The sequence below is a fragment of the Poecile atricapillus genome, chromosome 2, assembly GCF_030490865.1.
Source record: "Poecile atricapillus isolate bPoeAtr1 chromosome 2, bPoeAtr1.hap1, whole genome shotgun sequence".
Taxonomy (NCBI): Eukaryota; Metazoa; Chordata; class Aves; order Passeriformes; family Paridae; genus Poecile; species Poecile atricapillus.
Genome location: NC_081250.1, coordinates 64,938,681 through 64,958,763, shown reverse-complemented (window position 1 = coordinate 64,958,763; position 20,083 = coordinate 64,938,681). Strand labels below are relative to the sequence as shown.

Sequence of the window (20,083 nt, the reverse complement as noted above, 5' to 3'; positions counted from 1 at the left end):
TAGAACAGCTCCAGAGAGACAGCTACAGGAGGAACAGAAAGAAAAACAAAAGTTGAAGTAAAAAGTGGACCTAATGCTTACGTGGGCTCCAAACCCTCCTGACATTGTGCAGATTAGTAAATGAATTGCATCCCCAGAAGACTGGGAGAGTAACACATGGAGTGGTCCCTGGGATAACAAACCAGGGTTCTGCACTTGGGATGGGACAGCCCTGGATGGACAGACAGACTGGGGAATGAGAGGCTGGAGAGCAACCCCATGGGAAGGGATCTGGGGGTCCTGGTCGATGGCAAGTTGAACACAAACCAGCAGTGCCCTGGCAGCCAGGAGGGACAGCCCTGTCCTGGGGACATCAGGTACAGCATGGCCAGCTGGGCACGGGAGGGGATTGTCCTGCTCTGCTCTGAGCTGGGGCGGCCTCACCTACAGTGCTGGGGGCAGTTCTGGGTGCCACAGTGTAAGAAGGATATAAAGCTATTAGAGGGCCTCCCAAGGAGGGCCATGAAGATGGTGAAGGATCTGAAGGGGAAGCCCTCCAGAGAAGAGCAGCAGAGTCTTGGTCTGTTCAGCCTGGAGAAGAGGAGACTGAGGGGAGATTTCATTGCAGGCTAAAACTTCCTCCTGAGGGGAAGAGGAGGGGTAGGCACTGATCTCTTCATTCTTGTGACCAGTAACAGGGCCCAAGGGAGCAACATGAAGCTGAGTCAAGGGAGGTTTAGGCTGAATGTCACTAAAAATGTTTTCACCCAGAGGGTGGTTGTGCACTAGAACAGGCTCCCCAGGGAAGTGGTCACAGCACCAGGCCCAACAGAGTTCAAGAAGTGTTTGGACAACACTCTCAGGCACATGGAGTGGCTCTTGGAGTGTCCTGTGCAGGGCCAGGAGCTGGAGTCAACCATCCTGATGAGTTTCTTCCAGCTTGATTTATTTTATGAAGCTTACATGCCCGTGCTGAACAGGTAAGTTCAGTAGTATCTCAAAGTTTTGGTTGTTTTTTTGTTTTTTTAAGTATTGAATTCAAAAGTTCCGTGTTGGAAAATGAGATTAAAAACCCCTAGAGGCTCATAAAGAAAATATTTATTTTCAACATCAATATTTCTTTTCATCATCACAATTTTTAAATTTGGTAATTAGGAAATCTGCAACTCTTTACAAATGGTCAGCATGCAAATGGAGAGTAAGCTTTGCAGTGAGAATACCACTCTGTTTGACGGCATGGTTTTATCTAATTTCTTTAGTTCATTCATCCACCATTTTAAAAATGCCAGATTTTTCAGAACATTCTGTTTGCATATTCCCCAGTCATTTTACTTGGCAGAAGAGTTTCCTCTGGTTTATGTCTGCATTCCAAAAGCCAGCAGCTTAGACTGAGCTTAGATATTTTTTCACTTTTTTTAACCTCAGTTTTTCATGTAGCTCAACATTTCCATTCTCTGTTGTAGGTGCCTTACATACTACTGTGTCTCCTTTAAAGAAAAGAAAATCATTCTCTTTGACTTTTGACTCCTCTGCTTTGCAAGATAATTTTCAAGATTTCTGGCTATCTTCCTAATATTTAAAAAAAAAAAAAAAAAAAAAAGGTTAGTGTGGAAATTTGGAAAGCAGAGAGTAATTTTTATGGGATCTTGGTGATCCTAGGCCCCAACTTTCCTGTTGGCTCTCAGTGATGTGGAAGGTAAGCAGCTCACTCAGCAGTGCCAAATTAGCCAGATGCATACCTGGAACAGAAGCTGGCACCTAGACACAAGACATTTTGGTACCAGGTATCTTTTTTTCTGATACCAAACCCATACATTACTTGCACTGTTTCAGTCACGTTCTCTTTTGTATACTGAGAAGCCACAACTCTGCAGAGCTGATAGAGTTATTAATCCCTCAGAGATGGTGCAAGTGCTGGATCTATCAGAGAAATGAGAAATCCCCCCTCTCTTTCAAAACACAAATTCTCTCCCCCTAGAAAACAATTATTCGAATGATTTGCATTCTTGGTAGCCTATCTTGAAAACAATATTAAAACAAGTATTGTTTGAAGCTATTTGGAAAAACAGATCACATAAAGAGCAAAGTGCTGCCTGGTGAAAAATTTCTGCTAAGTAGCAACATCCTATTAATTAGTAGAGTTTTCATATTTTGCTGTTTTCCCTAATGTTCTTAACAGATTCCTGTTTTTACACTAATAAATTACTTCTATTCATCTGCTCAAGTATAAACAGCATGAGAATTCACATGAGTTGTTTTGCCACTTCAGTCAAACTCCTACCTTATTTTTGTAAATGGGGAATCAAAGTGTTCAGAATTGGAAGTTGGTTCCTTTGTCAGGAGTTTCAGGGATGGGCAGCGGGTACCAAAAGATTATGTAATCCTCTCACCTCACTGAGTAGCAGACTGAGCTCTAAGACCCTGATCTAGGGGCCTGTGCCCTGCTCATTTCAAGCTTTCAATTTCAAAAATCTCACAGCTGTAGCTTGTTTTTCATCTGTTCCCTATAGGCTAGAAAGGAAAGTGATGTGATTTTCTGAATGGATATTGCCATTTCTACTGACTGCAGGTTCTCTGTGCTCTTTGAATATCAAAAAAGTCTCTGTGTATGGTTGGACTTTCTCAGGGAAGAAGTGCTTAGAAGCAATAAGGTATTCCTCTTTGTCCCAGGGCAGGAGGAAGGCAGAGGGTGGGGTGTCAGCATTGGGCTACATCTGTCTGGTGACCAGTCACCAGTGGTGTTCCTCAGGATCAGTTCTAGGGCCAGTGCTGTTCAAAATACCTCTCAGTGGCCTGGAGGCAGGAGCTGAGAGCCCCATTAGCAGGTCTGCTGATGGTATGAAACAGGGAGGTGCTGCTGACTCTCTTGACAGACAAGAGTCCTTGCAGTGGGATAGAGTGGAGCACTGGGCAGTCATCAGTGGGATGAAATTTAACAAGTCCAAATGCTGGATCTGGCTCCTGGGATGGAGTATCATGGGCACAGGTATGAACTGGGGGAGGAATGGCTGGAGAGCAGCCCTGTGGAAAGGGATCTGGGAGTGCTGGTGGGCAGCAGCTCCCTGTGAGCCATTGTGTGCCCTGGCAGCCCCAAGGACAAACCTCATTCTGGGGTGCATTGAGCACAGCATAACCAGCCAGGCAGGAGAGGGGATTACCCCACTGCAGCAGCCTCACCCTGAGCACTCTGTGCAGGTCTGGACACACCATTTAAGAAGGTCACAAAGATCCATGAAGGTACCAGTGGAGGGCAACAAGGGTGGTGACAGGGCTGGAAGCAAGTCCTATGAGGAGCAGCTGAGGACTTTGAGCTTGTCTAACTTGGAGAGAAGGAGGCCGAGGGGTGACCTCGTTGTTCTCTGCAGCTTCCTGAGGAGGGGAAAGGGGGAGGGAGGTTCTGAGCTCTACTCCCTGGGATGTAATGATAGGATGTGTGGGAATGGTTCCAAGCTGCACCAAGGGAGATTTAGACTGGGCATTAGGAAGTAATTCTTTACTGAGAGGGTGGTGAAACCCTGGAAAAGGCTTCCTAGAGGAAGCCATTGACCTTCCTAGAGGGGTGGTCAATGCTCCCAGCCTGTCAGTGTTTAAGGGGCATTTTGTCAGTGCCCTTAACAGCATGCTTTAACTTTTGGTCAGCCCTGAAATGGCCAGGCAATTGGACTATATATGGTTGCTGTGGGTCCCTTCCAAGTAAAATGTTCTATCCTGTATATGGTCTGTCTAGGTGGAAACAGTTAAGGGGGAAAGCTAAAAACTAATAATGGAGTTAGTATTCAAGTGATTAAAATTCCTCTTAAAAGTTCAGAGCAGGAGTATTAGCACCAGTATCCTTGTGAAAAAAAAAACAGAGCAAGATGTTATTATGGGTATGTTTCACTGGGTTTTCTAAGGCACTCCAGCCACCAGACCAATTAAAACAACTTGATATAACCACTATTCTCAAGCAATTGAAGTCTCACTAGACTAAGTAAAGGAGACTAATCTACCTGTGTAGCACAAAGAAAAGCTTGACTTGCAGTGCTGTGAATCACTTCTTTCCCTTGGCCACTGGAGACCTTTGTTAGTCTTTGTGAATGGCAGCTCTTCCCTGGATCGACAGACTTGGATAAAATAGTCCTGAAAGCAGTTACCTGATGGCCACATCGCAAGGAAAGGGAGTCTTTCAGGGCAGTGTCTCAGGAAGGAGAGAGAAATTATATTTTCTTTTTTATCTTAAATTTATTTTAGAATTGAATGCTTGAGAGGATTATCAGTGTCTAAAACCAGAAACCAGATTGATAACGGCATGTGTTTTTCCTTTTTTTTGGTTTTTAAAGAGAGAAATCAGTTCCTTGCCTGTTACCTGACCCACTTCCACAAGCATGCAACTGTCTTGCCATGCCCAAAGGGTTGGGGTGAAGCATGCCACAAGGTTACTGAGGCCATCACTTTTACACAATAACCCAGTGAAAAGAGGAAGACACCACTAATCATCTTTGACTTGTCATTCAATCAGTCTTAAAAAATACCTAGAAAGCTTTAAGGCAGGGTTTGTTTGGGTTTTTTTTTTGGCTAAAATATTAAACTGTATAGTCATCTGTGAATTGTATTTATTGAAGAATATATCTCTGTAGAGGTTGCCTATCTTTAGACAGGACTCCAAGAATTGTGATATGATCCCAGATTTTAGATGGATAGCTGAGATGCAGAACAGCCTGTGTTTCCAGATTGATGCCCTTGTGACTCGAAGATCTTGGATAAGCTGTAGTCTGGCATGACTAAAACCCTTTAGGGAAGCAGAGCGGGCTTGATGGTTCGGCCCAGGATGGGGAGATTCCAGAATGTCCCAGCCTTGCCACTTGGTTAGTGCCATGGTTTCCCCACACATAAAAACTTACTGGTGGTGTTGTGCCAAACAAATCCAGCTGCTGAATAGGAAACACTCCACAAGAATTGTCACAGGGGAAATATTTTGTTGTTCCTCTTTGTGATGCATTTGAGATACTTTTCATGGGGACAGAACAGTGAAATGTGAGCTTTGGACTACTGCTTGGTGAGGGTCTCCAGCTCTCCATAGGTCTTGTTAGAGGTCAAAAAATTGTGTGCACGGTGTCTCCCCCAAAAAGACTGTCTAATTCTTTAATACACCTACTGAAGTTTGCTATCCTGACCTGCAGCACATACAGCTGGACCCTCAGTAACTGGAACACTGTAGCTAAAAGGATACTGGTTATTCCAGAGCGGAGGAAATGTGTGGTCCTATGCTTCCTTCCTGTTTTTAGGTCAGAAAGTTCATGACATGGTGACAAAAAATAAGAGCCCCTTCCCAAGTGAAGTTTAGATAATTGTTTGAATTTCTTTTTACCAACAAAAACTCTTTCAAATGTAAAGCCATGTTATTGAGAAAATACTAGCCAGTTCCATTTAATACTCCCTAAGTAAACAGGAGCCTGATAGAAGGATTAGTGAAACAGACTTCAGAATTACTTGAAATCAGTTGTGAATGGTAACCACTTTGAATATTGCTGTTGTCTGGGAGAGTGGGATAGGCTAAAAGAAATCCTGTCTAGGCTTATTTTCCATGAGTCTTTGACGACGTCTGCTCTGAATCGCTCCCCTATTGTATTTTGTGGTACCACTGATGGCATTAGAAGCGGTGCACATATGGAAAACCTCATCATATGAAGTTTTATTCTTGTTTTCTAATACAGTTCTACTGAATTCTGTTTGAATGTGCATGAGAGATCCAGAGCACTGCCTTTTTCAATGATCATGTTAAATGTTCTACTGAAATGCAGAGCTCAGAAAGGTCAGCATGAAAGACAAAGAAGAGCACAGAGGATGAAAACTGAGATGTGAGGATGACATGCCCAGCTGGAATAACTGCAGGGAAGGACAGCAAAGTCAGCTCCTCAGCTCTCCAAACAAATAATTTGATTAAGACAGAGAACACCTGGTAATTTCACTCCATTCACACAAAGTTCTTACTTGATCAAAAGAGCTGTTTGCTCTTGTCCTTACATTTCTCTGCTTTACAATGCACTCTTGGTGACCTTTTGCTCTCTAGGTTTTTCTTTTTCCCACTTCTCCTTTCTTCAAATGATAGAGAAGTGCACCTGAACTCTTCAGGTTTCTCATTTTGTTTTTTTTCTCTTGCTGCCCTAAGGTACAAATAGTCTCTCAGTACTAAATAATGGCATCAAAGGAAGCCTTCACCTCAAGCACCAATACTGATGGATCTAGAATCTGTCTGTACTTCTGTACTTAATTTACATTTGTTAACTTCTGAACAATTAATGAAGGAATAAACAATAATTACCAAATTACCAAAATTACCAAAGAACCCCCCCCAAAAAAACCCCACAAAACCCAAAAAAATCAAAACCACAAAACAACTCCACAAAACAAACAAAAAACGCAATCCAAAAACAAACAAAAAAAATCCCAAATAAAATCAAAACAAAACAAACACCAAAAGAAAGATTATGTTGAAGGTGGATTTCTACAGTAAAATTCCAGGAAAGTTTGAATTGGCTAGGATCTTTTTGACCCTTCCCCATCGTCTGCACCCTTAAAAGTTTACTTAGAACTTGTGCTACATATGCTCCATCTTTTTAACACTTGCACAGATAGGAAGCAAATCTTTCTGATATGAGCCATTATAGTGATGGAATAAAACAGAGTTTAAGTGCTCCTTCTATTTTTGATTTGTTCCTTTTGTTTCTCCCCGTTATGCCTAATTCAGGCATTATACTTTCTAGTAATATGTGAGATATAATCTCCATTGCAGTGTGTAGGGCTAAAAGTGGTGGCTAATGGCCCTGATGCTTCTGGCACTCCTGGGACTCCTCACACCACCTTGGCATCGATGAATATGCAAGCTATGGCTATAATTCAGAAACTGGAATTAATGTGGTTTGAATTCTTAGCTCCTAGAAACAGCTAAAGTGCATTTGATTTACTGCTTTTTATTTTATTTAATCCTGCAAGGTAGAAGACTTTTTTCTGGCTCCTCTAGAAAGGTTAATGCACTGGGCTGGCAGTACTTGTGAGTCCTGCTCTTTTCCCTTTGCTCTGAAATGAGGGGTGCTCACATGCAAGTCCTGCTTCCCCACATGGATGTGGTTGCTTGCTTACAAATCCCATGGATTTGTAATAAGTCTGAGAAGCTACCTGGGGATACAGGCAGCTTGAGACATCACGCCACCCCTCTGCTAATGACACATATCTCTAGATCTCCTTTTTAATCTGACCCAAATGGTGCTAGTGTCCTGGTTTTCTCAGTGCCTGATCAACAGAAGGACTTGGGTGAGACCTTGATGACCAGCTGAGATTTGATTTAAATAGGGCAGAGGTGATACTGCTGGGGAAAGCAGCCTAAGACTGTGGCAGAGATTATGCCTGTTCCTATTAGTGAGAGAGAGAGTATCCTCACCTGAGTAATTTCAGAATTCAGAGATCAGCACTGGTCTCCTGTGTTTCCAGTTTTAATTTGTCACTGAACTTGTGACAGTTTGGCCTCTGGTGCCTCAGTTTGTATCCCTGAAGTTGGTTCGTAAGCACATGAAACAATTTTAAAATATGCACAGATGTGATGTTTTTTCACAGTAAGCTGTGAAAAACTGCTCATAGTTGGTAATTTTAGCATCTTAAGCAAAGATTTGTGCAGAGAAAAGACATATATTTCTTAAGGAAAATTGTTAAAAGTTTTGATTTTTGTTAAAGTAAAAAGATGCTAGCTGTTTTTCCTTATACAGAATTTCACAATGTTCTAGAAATTGTTGGATCAGTAGAGTTGATCTGGGTCTATGAGCACTTACTGGTACAGAAAAGTACACAAAAATAAACAAACTTTGATGTGGGTTTCTTTGGTAGCAGCAAGGGTGGAAGGAATTGTCTTTTGCCTCCTTAGCAGCCCCCCTGCAGCCTGCCCAGTTTAAGCACAGGACCTGTGTCTAAGTATGAGGTACTTGAAAAAAATGTGGTCCAAACCCAAGTGCCAACTTCATCATATTCAGCTGGGGAAGGTGAGCACCCCTGACAACTCCAGGAAAATCTGTTTGCCTAACTCACAAGTCTAAAGGTCTAACAAGCTGCCCTTCTGGGAGGCCTTCAGAGGCACCTAACTCCTTGTTGACTCAAAAATTTTGAGACATCTCAGCAGGATGAGGGCAGCTGGGCAGAGCTGTTTATCTTTAGACCTTGTCCTTTGGCCATCGTAGGGGTGTCTGACCTCATGCTAATGGCACATCTTAGAGTTGTCCTGGAGCTGTTCCTCCAAGTACTTTGCGGATTGGTTGACCTCAAAGCTCAGAGATAAAATCGGCTCCCAGATAGTTCATGCCCACAGTGCAGTGCATGGAACTCTGCCTCAAAAGAGGAATCTGCCCTTGGAGATTTAAAACAGCCCCTTTGTTATGACTCTTTGCTGTAACCATTGTCTTCTTGCCTTGAGGTTGCACAAATTAACTGTCATGAAGTGCCAACTATAACTAATCAGGAGATGAAGGTGAGGAGATGAAGAACTGAAGCACAGATACCCCCATCAGTAGGTTTACCACGTTTCTCATTCAAATACAGCCTGTCCCACATGATGGATTTGTGATACACCCTTTCTTGTGAATGAGATTTTTTTTTTTTTTTTATTTTGAATGTCTAAGAAGCAACCCCTACATTCTGCAGCTATTGCAAGAAATGCTGTGTGGCACCTTATAAGCAAAACAATGATGGTTGGTTATGGGGGTTTCTTTTGGTGGGGTGTGGGGAATGTGTTTTATCTCTATTGTACAGCTTCTTATTTTGTGATTTCTGCCCCATACGGACACAGAGGGGTTTAGATGCAGTGAGAGGATGGAGGAATAAAACAACTGTTGTAGATGTGTCTAACCAGGAATTGATCCCAAATCACAGTCACTGCAAGGATCAACTGTGTTTACATAAGGAACCACTATGCAGAATGTGCTAAATATAGGTAACTCTGGCCTTAAAGAGCTTACTGTCCACAAAAGACTGAGAGAATAAGGAGCATAGAGAGAAGCTTTGGAAATTAGAGATTTTGAAATCACCATGACTTTATTTGGTAGTGAAGATGATTTCTGCTCTCCCATTTGCCTGTTTTTCTTCAGCAGGGATGTGCAGGCTACCTCAGACTGCAAGTATTAACTTCCATTCTGCTCCTTCACAGGAGAAGCTGTGATAGGAGCCAGGGAAGTAGACTAAGAGAAAGTGCAGAGCCAGTATTGTGGAAGTGTATTTTGTACAGTGTAAAACCAGCCTGGCTGACAGTCCAGAGCTAAGAGTGAAATCTGCAGTAGAACAGCTGGCAGTGCAGATCAGCCATCATGTTCCCTGGGTTCCCAAATTTGCAGAATGTGGAGCTGTGAGCTGGCTCTGCCAGCCATGCCCAGCAGCAGTCTGGGAGGTGTAAATCAGCAGCCTCCAGCCTCAGAATCAAGGTCTCAAGGGACTTATCTGAGGACTAACATAACTCAGCAACTGTCTGCAGCAAAGTTTGACTCAGGAAGGATGAAGCAGGAAGACAGCTGAACAGGAGGTGGCTAAATACAGTTCCTACCGGAATGTGAAGGTGGCTAAAACCAAATTTGCTTCATTCATGCAAATGAGACCTGCTAAAATTTTCTTTGTTCTTCCATTTATTTACTTGTGCCAGGCCAAATCAGACTGGAAGGGAAAGGGGGAAGCAGTACAGCAGTATTGTTTTCTAGTCAGTTAATCCTTTTTGCCGAGTCCTGCTACTGCAGCCAGTTATCTGTATACCTTCAAGCAAAATGGGGATTTAAACATCAAAGTAATAATTTAAATTCTGGAGGACAATCATTGTGGAGTCATCAAACCTTCCAGCAATTGTGCTGGTTTCTCCTTTGCTCTAAACCTTATCCTGCACTCCCAGACACCCACAGCAGCCTGCAAAGCCAGCTGGAGCATGGACCAGGATAAAGCTCTCTGTAACACAATCAGTCCTTTGCACAAAGGCACGAACCTAAACTGCTCCCCAGCTGCTTGACCAGGCCAGACAATTGGTGTTTAGCTCAAATAAATTTAAAACTTGAAATCTTTGGGTGTCCTGTTTACTTTCTGAAAGGTTTCTTGTCCAGCCAGCAGGAAAAGGTGGAAACTGTGGCTGAGAGCCCTGGGAGTGAGAAATGCTGTGAGGCTGTGCAGGCAACACAGCAGTGTCAGGCCACACCATGAAATCAAGCACATTCTTCAGCCAGGGCTTCTTATGACCAGGGTCACTTTATTAGGAAAAAAAAAAAAAAAAGTTTTGTGGCTTTTGTCTCCTACTGTTTGTTTTTAAGGGATTCAATTAATGTATGTTAACACCTTAATATTAAAAGCACCGCAGTTATCAGCAGGCTGAGAAGGGGCAGCTCCCAAATAATACCCAAATATTGACTTCTAGCTTCTGTTTTCCTCTGCAGAGGCAAAACCACACATTTCTGCTGAGAGGCACTGTCTGAATCCTCTGCTGTTGAAAAATCAGAAGATGCATTCAAACCTCTCTTCTGGTTCTAAATGGATCCTGAATCATATGAGCATGTTTCTTTCTGATAAGTACCTGGGAAATAATCCATGTGACTATATGCAGCCTCCAAGCCCCACAGCCCTTGCTTTTGGATAAAGTGGTAAGTTTTTAACATCTGTCTTTTACTGTCTGACTGCATGAGGAAAGCGTCTTAGTCCCAAGAGAAGAAAAATAACACAGAATTGCCAAAACCATAAATAAATCAGTACTTGCTCTCATCTATAAATCTATTCATGTTTAAGCATGGGCCTGGAAAAATCATTCCACAGACAGTTGTATGAATAAAACCCAACTGGGTTTTTTTTATGGCATTTAATGGGTGCTGAAGAACAAGGCTCTCAGGACCTTGAAGAGCACAGTATAGGCACGTTTGAGCTGAGTGACTGCTGCAGATTCAAATTTATGCTTGTGGACACGGTCCCTCACAGCAAAGAGCTGTGTGGACTGTAGCTCAGGAAGGACAATCAAAACATGCCAAGATCTAAGATGAGAAGGGACTTTTTAATATTAAATTTATTTTGCTGCTGATTTTAACTTTCCTAGCAAAACCACCTGTCTCTAAGATATTTCTGCTAAGAACTGCATCTTGGTCACCTTCCTCAGCCGTGCTGCATGGAAGAGCACCTACCTCTATGAGCATGTAGAAGGAGAGCAGCGTGATGCCCAGGTTATACACGATGAGGTGAGGCCTGAGAGAGAAAGGAGGCCTGTTCTTCATTAACTTGTTGCCCAGCCATATGCAGAGTAGATATGCTCCAGTAAGGAAAAACGTGGGAAGATAAGAGTCCAAAAGGAACCATCCTCTAACCCTGGCATCTAAAAAAAAGAAACACATGGAGCAGGCAATTAAAAAAGCTATGGTAAAGTACTGCTAAAATTAGGCAGAACACATCATGAAAAGAATCTGCTAAAAAGTGTGAGATGGAACCAGCCATTCTTTCCTCACAAGAGCTATCCATTGTTTTCAACTTACCAATATTGCATGCTAAGTCTCAGAGAATGTGGGCTGAAAACTGCATGGAATTCCCTAATAATTTAAGGTCACCTATATCACTCCATTTTAATAGTAAAGAGAAAATGAAATGGAAAACCCTATTCTTATATGCTTTTAAAAATTTTTAGTTAATGTTTTAACTTAATGTTTATTTAAATCCTATCTTAATCTGCTCGAGACAATTTGCAGATAGTATTAAATACAAAGTATGCATGTAATGTTGCCAGCTCACAAGCTATTTTAATTCTGCACTTGCCATACAGGTAGGAGGGTGTATATAGCATTGACTAGAAAACACTGATACAAGGGGAAGACTTTTCCAAAATATTAAATATGAAAAGCAAGTGGCAAACATTTACTTTGATGGTTATCAAAGATTTTTGGCTCGTGATGGCTTGCTTTCTCGCAGTTTCTGTCCCACTTGCCTGGTCCTGAAATGAAATATTAAGGTCAAATCCTGCTTGCCTTATTCACACAAGTAATCCCATTGGCAGTAATCAGATAGTTCAGTGTATATGAGCAAAGCCTAATCCCAGATGCCAAGCTGGAGGCACCGCTTTGTTGTCATACGAGCAACTGGATGCCATGAGTGAAAGGGATGTGCTTTCTTCTTTTCTTTTTTTTCTTATTCCAAGATGGAACACAATCTAGAGTCAATTTTCCATAGCAAAATTCTTCAGCCATTTGCCTATGGAAAGAACAAGGGGGCATCACAGCTAGTTTTTACAATGACTTATGGAGTAAAGAAGTCAGTGAGGAGTCATTGTGCAGATCTCACAGAAAGTAGTTCTTTCTGCTCTTAGAAAGATGTCTTTGCTTTTGAAAATGTTTTAAATTATTTCATTATTTTTTTACAAAGGCCAAGATTGTGTTAAAAATTGTAAAAGAAAAGCTATTCACAGTGCATGGAAAAAAAAATTACTGTTTTTCTGCCTGTATTGAAATTGGAAAAGATTGGGCAATGGATGATACACCAAATAAACGTGCCCAGACATTTAGTAATTTATTGTAATTTTGCTGTACTGTATTCTTTCCAAAAATTCCTTCTCAGAAATACATGCATACAGGTATATGTAAAGTGAAATTTAACATATATTAGAGTAATAAAAACTCTGCATATGAGGCTTTGAACACCAGTTTTCTTTCTCATTACATTTTTCCTGTTTCCCCCCTTGCTTCCATTGCAGTGGCTGTAACATTCATCTGTTGAATTTGGATTCCACTAGGGTTGCTAGCCCTTTCACAGGAAAGACTTTCAACCAGGCCACCACCACCATGGAAGCCCAATGCTCTCCTGCTTTGGACTCCCAAGAACCTCTAGGAGCAGAGAGGTGTAGGATTAAAGCAGTCACAACAGCACAGTCCTTCCTTTTATGGCAGCCTTGCTTTGTTGTGTGTTACCAAGCTAGAACGCCTGTTGTCTGTCTTCAGATCTCAATGCTTATTTGGATCACCTCAGTGTGAGAAGGAAACACTTCCAACAATCTCTTAAAGCTCACAAGCCATGTGTGAAGCACTGGAATGAATATTTTAGAAGTGATTCTGCTCCCTTATGGGCTCTCAACATGATGCAGGAGTCATAGGACATGTAAAGGTTGAGTGTTTAAGTGTTGATGTCTTAAAAGTGTGTGTTTTAGGAGCATAAGGATTTAATTTATTCAATTGGTAACCTAAATGAAGATGTAGAAAGCAGTCATGTTAGCAAGACTGCTATCTAAGGAAAGGTCTCCCTCCCATTCAAGGATTGCAAAACCTGATGCATAAAGATTATATACACAAAGGCAAATCGGCATCAGTAGATAACAAAACTGCCTGTTTTCTCAAAGAGGAAAAATATTTAGGAGTTCAGAATACAAATTAAACTACAGAAAATAAATTCTGCCCCAGTATGCCCTCAGAAAGTTTTCATTCTGCTGTGAGTGGCCACAAGCATGTGGGCTGATCCACACAAAAGCAGAACTCGTGTGCTTGTTCAGGTCAGCATGTCAAGTATTTTTAAGTTCTACAGTATTCCAGTTTCAAGAGAAATTGTTAAAGCATGTACCCTTCCTGAATATTTCCCACCATGACCTCAATACCTTGAAGAGTAAGAGTTTCTGGCAGAAAGTGGTTTATAAAGGGCAGCCAAGGAACGTGACTGTTCTGTTTCCACTTCCACTTATCCCTGAATGACAAGCAGAGGGAGGTTTTAATGTGTCAAGATGGGGGAGGAAAGGGAATGTATTTCAAAAGAAGTTATCCAAAGAATGAGAGATGAAAAGTATTTCTGTTGACCGACAGTTAAATCTCCGTGTTCAAGTACTATAGAGTTACACTGTCGATAGGAGAAAGGATTATTTTTACAGTATTGAACTTGCACAGCACCTGAAATTGAGACCAAAGCAGTGAATAAAGTCACAGTGGGAAAGCACTGGACTACAGCAGGGGAAGGAACAGGCGCCCACAAGCTCTGATTGCTCCATGAATAAGCTCATTCACAGTCACTGGCCATGATGTGCCAAACCCTTGGGGTGAAATCCTGGCTCCTTCTAAATGAGTGGCAGGCCTCCCAGGCTCTTTAAACATATCAGGCTTTTATCAATGAGGTTTAGAAACATTTTGATTCAAGTTCCTGTACAGCTTTGGCCAGTCAGTATCTGAGTAGAGTCAGTCCTTTTTAAGGAGCAGAGGGTAGATGGGTTTGCCCCAGTGCCTTGCTACTGATCATAGTCCATTAAGGAAAAGTACTTTTTACTTTACCGTAACTTAAAAAAAATACATCTCGACCACCTCTGTTTCTTTCACAGGTAAAACAAACAACCAGTTAACTAGATTTAGCTCCTGCAATTCAATATTACTTAATTTTGCATAACACCAAACAATACTCTGCAGATGGAGGGTTAGCCTGGAAGAATTATCTCCTAGAGAAGAAAATTGCTATTTCACTTATTCTCAATTTGCCTTGAGCATAAGAACAATATGGACCAACACCAAACTGTAAGACCACCCCTTATTAAGAGACAAAACCCATGGGCAGGTATATGGCTGCTGTTCCCTGATCCAATGGGTTTGTTCTACTAATGCAAAAGCAGACACAGATGTAAAGTTGTCTACAAAGCCCAGCTGATACCAGTGAATGAAGGTACAAAATATGCTGATATTTATAAATCAAATTCAGATCTCTGACAGTCTGGCCCTCATTCTAGTCGGGCAGCACTGCAGCTTGTGTTAACCTGGTGCTCCCAATGACAGAGATTGCCTCTGGGAACTAGAGCGTGGCTTTCTGTCACTTCTAGTGCCCTCAGACACAGCTGGTAATGATGACAAAGACCTGCATAGTGATACAAGTATTTCAGGAGTTACAACCTAAAATAAATAGGGGATCGTTTTTTAAAATAATAAAGTGCTGTTATCTATCCTTTTAATCCATCTTGCTGCTGAATGAAGTGCATACTGCGGATGAAAATCAGTAGAGAGAAAGAAGAGGAATGGTTTGTGGGTTTAGATGTTTGGGGAAGCTCTCAAATTCATTAGATATTCATCTGTGGGGTCATTCGATTTAAAACTGATTGCAGTTTATTGTGAATTATGTATGTGAATTATTTATGTGAATTATTTATGTGGATAAACACACTGGAGGGAGATAGGCTATTCAGGAAATGCATGATACTGTGTCATTAACCACCAGTTAAATTAAAGATCAGAGTGCAGAGGCGTGGACAAACACAGATATTTCAGTACTGATATCTGAAGAAGGATGGTGATGTACTTGGCAAGCAATACAAATAACACTTGTTTAATTGAAGGGCTTTATTAAAACTTAAAGGGATCTCTGTGCTATTCAGAATTGGATCAGCTGTAGCTTATTCCTTCAGACGATTTGTCTGGACCAACAAGGAAAGAGGAATGAAAGAGAACATCATGTCCATTTGGAAAAAACAAAACACCAAAAAGTAGTGCTTTCATTCTTCTGATCACATTTCTTTGTTAATATTAAATGTACTATTGTGGAAGCCATTAATAAAACTTATTCTGCTTTAACCACTTCTGCTGCAGTTCCCAAGATGTTCAGTGTTTCTTCACTGGAAATCTTTCTTTCAAACTTCACATCTACTGTAGACATGATGGAAAAGATTTTGTAGCCAGCCAGCCAGCTAAGAAAAATTAGAATTTCTTGTGTTTAAGAACACTACATCTTTCCATTTTCCTTCCAATTAAGCAAGAACTGTTTCTGTGAAACAGAAACAGTGAGAACATTACTGCAATAAAATGGGAGTCCATAATCATGCATCCATTCCCACAAGAAGCAGTTCTGGATTTAACCATGGGTAGAAGTTTGCAAGGCAATTCCTGAAGTTAAGCCCAGCCCTATCAACAACAAGGTGCCCTTTCAGGGACCTGCTTTGAAGACCTGTCCAAGCTTCTGTCTCATCCCTTTCTTGTATTTGCTTGGCTCTCTTAACCCTGACTTTGATGCTTCATCATTGCCTGCAGTCTTATTTTAGATTTGTGGGGTTTTTTACTTACTCGTTTCAATCCTAGCAAAGCACGAGGCACCTCCAACCAACAATTATTTAAGTTACTCTTGTTCAAACTGTTCCAGAAAGCAATAATAGGAAGTCAAAAGATGCATCTGTTCTCCCACCCAATATATTAGTTTATTGAAATTTTGTATGTGATCCTGCAGGTTGCTTTTGCTCCAAGCATCCTTCTGAATTAGGCAATTTAATAAGCAGCTGGACCAAAGAAACTGGGTTACAAATGACAATCAGTCCCAAACCAGATCTTCCACTTTCAGAAAGACCCAGGCTTTCAGGCTTTTTATGCCATTTTAGGATGTAAAATTGACTTTCTCTGATATTCTCAGAAACAAAGGAATCACAAATCATTGCATTGATAGATTTGCTATAAGAACCGTGTCTTCCTGATAATACCGTGGTTCTGCCTAGTTTACATTTTTCAATAAGAAGTTGCTCAGCAAATTTATTAGAAATTTTTTGGGTGGTAATCTCTAGAAGTATTATTTCCTTAAAGGACTGTAAGTGGAGCAGCTTACCTCGAGGTCCAAACATATAGTCCACAAATGCATTTACTTCCCGGTCAAAAGCTTTCAGGGTCTCCTAAAAAATATGGAAAAAGACATGTGAAAAAGACATTATCTCCGGGTCACAGAGAGAATATAATTTTTAAAAAAAACTGCAATAAACTTGTAAAAAGTTTGTCATGCACAAATATTTCCAAAGTACGCAATATCATGTATAATGAAAATACCTCAAACCCCTTTAAAAATTAATTTAGGGCAGATTGTGGTCTAGATAACAATACAGGCCTCATTGCTGGAAACTGCCCAAACCAGACCTCTTTAGCAAGGGAAATTAAGGTTTATGAAAATCAGCAAATATCACAGTAGATCTACCTGTGAATTAATTTCAGCACTGAGAAAATGCGGCCAGGCTGAGGAGAGAGATACAGAGTGATGTTGAGCCTTGCTGCAGGGCAGGAACTGCTGTGGGTACATTTGAATGCTGGATATCTCCACACCAGCCTGAACTGCAGAGACCATTAACAGATTTGCTTTATGAAGAACTATATTTGCACACTGGAAGGTCCAGCCCTGACCTCCCCATTCCTTTACTGGGACTGGGCTGTCATCTGGGCAGGGACAAGCTCCTGGCACTCCCAAGTCCCTTCCTTGTGTTTCTTCTGCTCTTCATTTTGGTCCTCAGATTGTTCAAAGTGGACAGATTTTCTGTGAACATGTGGTAATGAGAAGTTCTTTCAGCACCTTAGGCTATAAACCTGTCTCTGCAAGATGTTATTGCATTCATGTTTTCTTGGACAAAAAGCCAACAGAACCCCCAAAACTAGAAGTATGTATTTTTCTAAATAAACAAACAAAAAGGATTTGCTCAAAAGAAACTGATGATTCATGACACAAAAAAGTTTCTCATACTTCACAGCACTGAGGAAATTAAACTAGCTTTTAGGAAAGTGTCCTGGCTACAGCCCATAAAGAAAGGTATTTTCTGAATTTCAGACAATTACAGTAGCAGCCTAATGATGGCTTCTGTCACAGGAGATGATTCAATTTCCAGGTGCAGGACCTGTGCAAAAACGTGCTTCCATTTTTATCTCCTTGAGCTACACAGTAGTTCTGTTATTATTTCATGACAATGATCCTCCCTTTTGGGAAATGCCACACTGCTGTTAGTCTGTGATGTGCCCACCTGCTGTATTAATTTGAAACAGACCTACTCCTGTGCTTAATGGTTTTGTGGTTAGACTTAACCTGCTTTAACAAGACTGCTTTGGAAAAAAATACTGTAATGGATTTGAGTGACTTGTAGGAATGAACATGCAAAGTTATTTGCTTTCATGCTTACATTACATAAATAAACCTTACATGTCCAGAACAAAGTAAAACACCATGTATATTCCTTTTATGTTAAAATACTGCAAACAAACCTATTCTCAGCTGCATTGAAATGGAAATTAGCTACTGAATGCTTTTAACAGTTAGATGGAGGAAGAGGAATTGTAGAATATTAAGAAGAAAGAGCAGAATAAAATAAAAGAATCATAGAATTGTTTAGGTTGGAAAAGCCCTTTAAGGCATCAAGTCCAACTGTAAACCCAGCTCTGCCAACTCCACCACTAGACCATGTCTCTGAGTGCTACATCTACACATCTTTTAAATACCTCCAGGGATAGTGATAAAATCACTTCTCCAGTCAGACTGTTCCAGAGCTCAACCACCCCTTCAGTGAAGAAATTTTTGCTAACATCTAATCTAAACCTCCCCTAAACAACTTGAGGCCACTTCATCCTGTCCTGTCACTGGTTACCTGGGAGAAGAGACTGACTTCCACCTGGCTACACCTCCCTTCAGGCAGTTCCAGAGAGCAATAAGGTTCCCCCTGAACCTCCTTTCTTTAGGCTAAACACCCCCAGCTCCCTCAGCTGATCCTCACAGGACCTGTGCTCCAGACCCTTCCCCAGCTCCAGTGTCCTTCTCTGGACACGCTCCAGCCCCTCAATGACTTTGCTGTAGTGAGGAGCCCAGAACTGAGCACAGAACTCGAGGTGTGACCTCGGCAGTGCTGAGTTCATGGGGATGATCACTGCCCTGCTCCTGCTGGCCACACTGTTCCTGATCCAAGCCAGGATGCCACTGGCCTTCTTGGCCATCTGGGCACACTGCTACCTCGCATTTCATCTGTCAATTGGTCTAGGTCTTTTTCCACAGGGTGGCTTTCCAGCCACTCTGCACCAAGCCTGTAACACTGCATGGGCCTTGCTGGACCTCACACCATTGACCTCAACCCATTGATTCAGCCTGTCCAGATTGCTCTGCAGAGCCTTCTCACCCTCCAGCAGATCAGTGCTCCCACACAACACAGGTTACTGTCTTCATTGATCCAACTTGCAACCTCTTACACCTGGTTAGGATGAGCACACAGCATACTGAGTAGATGAGCCAGTCTGAAATTAAATCTACCTCCTTGTGAGTGTGCTTAAATGACACAGTGAGGACTTGTACCAGCTGACAACCTTGTTCCCAGCTATCTTAATTAGCACTACAAAAATTCAGTGCCTGGTTTGCCTTTATTGGTAATTTGAGAACAGAACTTTTTCAAAGAGGTACAGCAGGGAAACCAATATTCTTCTTAAGAATGTCCTAGCCTTTGCCTCTCTTTCAACATTGTACAGCTTATTTTAGTTTACAGGAAGAAAAATAGAGATTTACAAGATATGGATTTGCAAGATTGTTTTAGAAAATATATCTGTTTATATACCTAAAACCAGTAGTAATAGTTTGGGAAAAAAAAATTCTTACTTAAAAAAAGGTAGGTAATTTTGTGTGACTAGTCTTGATATCTTCCTGTCAACACTACTACAAGAGACTATACTGTATTTCTGGGTTTTAGAACATGTCCTTAATAGTAGCTCTGGGCACATTAGATGCAAATGTCTTGCTCAACATGATCTGTCACATTTCTAAAGAAAAGTAAATAAAACCAGTCTGAACAAATCCATGTGCTCAGACAACTCACTTCTCTCTGGCAAATCGCTGTAACAGCCTTTATCAACGAAGGTATTTGGGTTACAAGGCTAAAGATTAACATGTCTTTCATGTTGTTTCTTCTTTTGTACAGGACATTGCTCTGGGTATTAGCAATATATATTCCTTGGCAGGATTTTGGACAGATTTGTGGAAGATCTATTTACCTAAACCTATTAAAAAGACAGTAGGTTACCTGAGCAAAACCCAAATCACCCAAATGGAAAGATCTGGAGGGAGCATAAAGTCAATGATGATAAAGCAACAGAGATCTCTCTGATGAGATATTTCAGTATTTTTGCACCGAAATATAAGTAAGGGAATAGGTGACACAGTGCACACAAGTGAATTAGTTCTCATGCCATTGCACCTAAAACAGAATTTCAAAGTCACCGGGTATGTAAATAATATATCACTTCTTGTTATATGTTTATATATCTTTGTAAGTGTTGGTCTTCATTGAGAGACCAATATCTGCTGGTTTTCTAGTAGTTTTAGCATAAGTAGTATGAGCTATGTAAAAATTAGGTAAATGCTATCT

General features: G+C 41.2%; 1 protein-coding gene across 1 annotated transcript in view; it reads right to left on the bottom strand.

Moving 5' to 3' along the window:
- The window catches only part of ELOVL2 (ELOVL fatty acid elongase 2), a 52,141-nt gene that overhangs the window by 10,799 nt on the left and 21,259 nt on the right, over positions 1-20,083 (bottom strand). Inside the window, exons 2-3 of the mRNA XM_058833116.1 lie at positions 16,537-16,600; positions 11,136-11,323 (exon numbers count right to left, since the gene is read on the bottom strand). Coding sequence (XP_058689099.1) covers positions 11,136-11,323; positions 16,537-16,600 — 252 coding nt within the window. The remainder of the gene's footprint in view (positions 1-11,135; positions 11,324-16,536; positions 16,601-20,083) is intronic.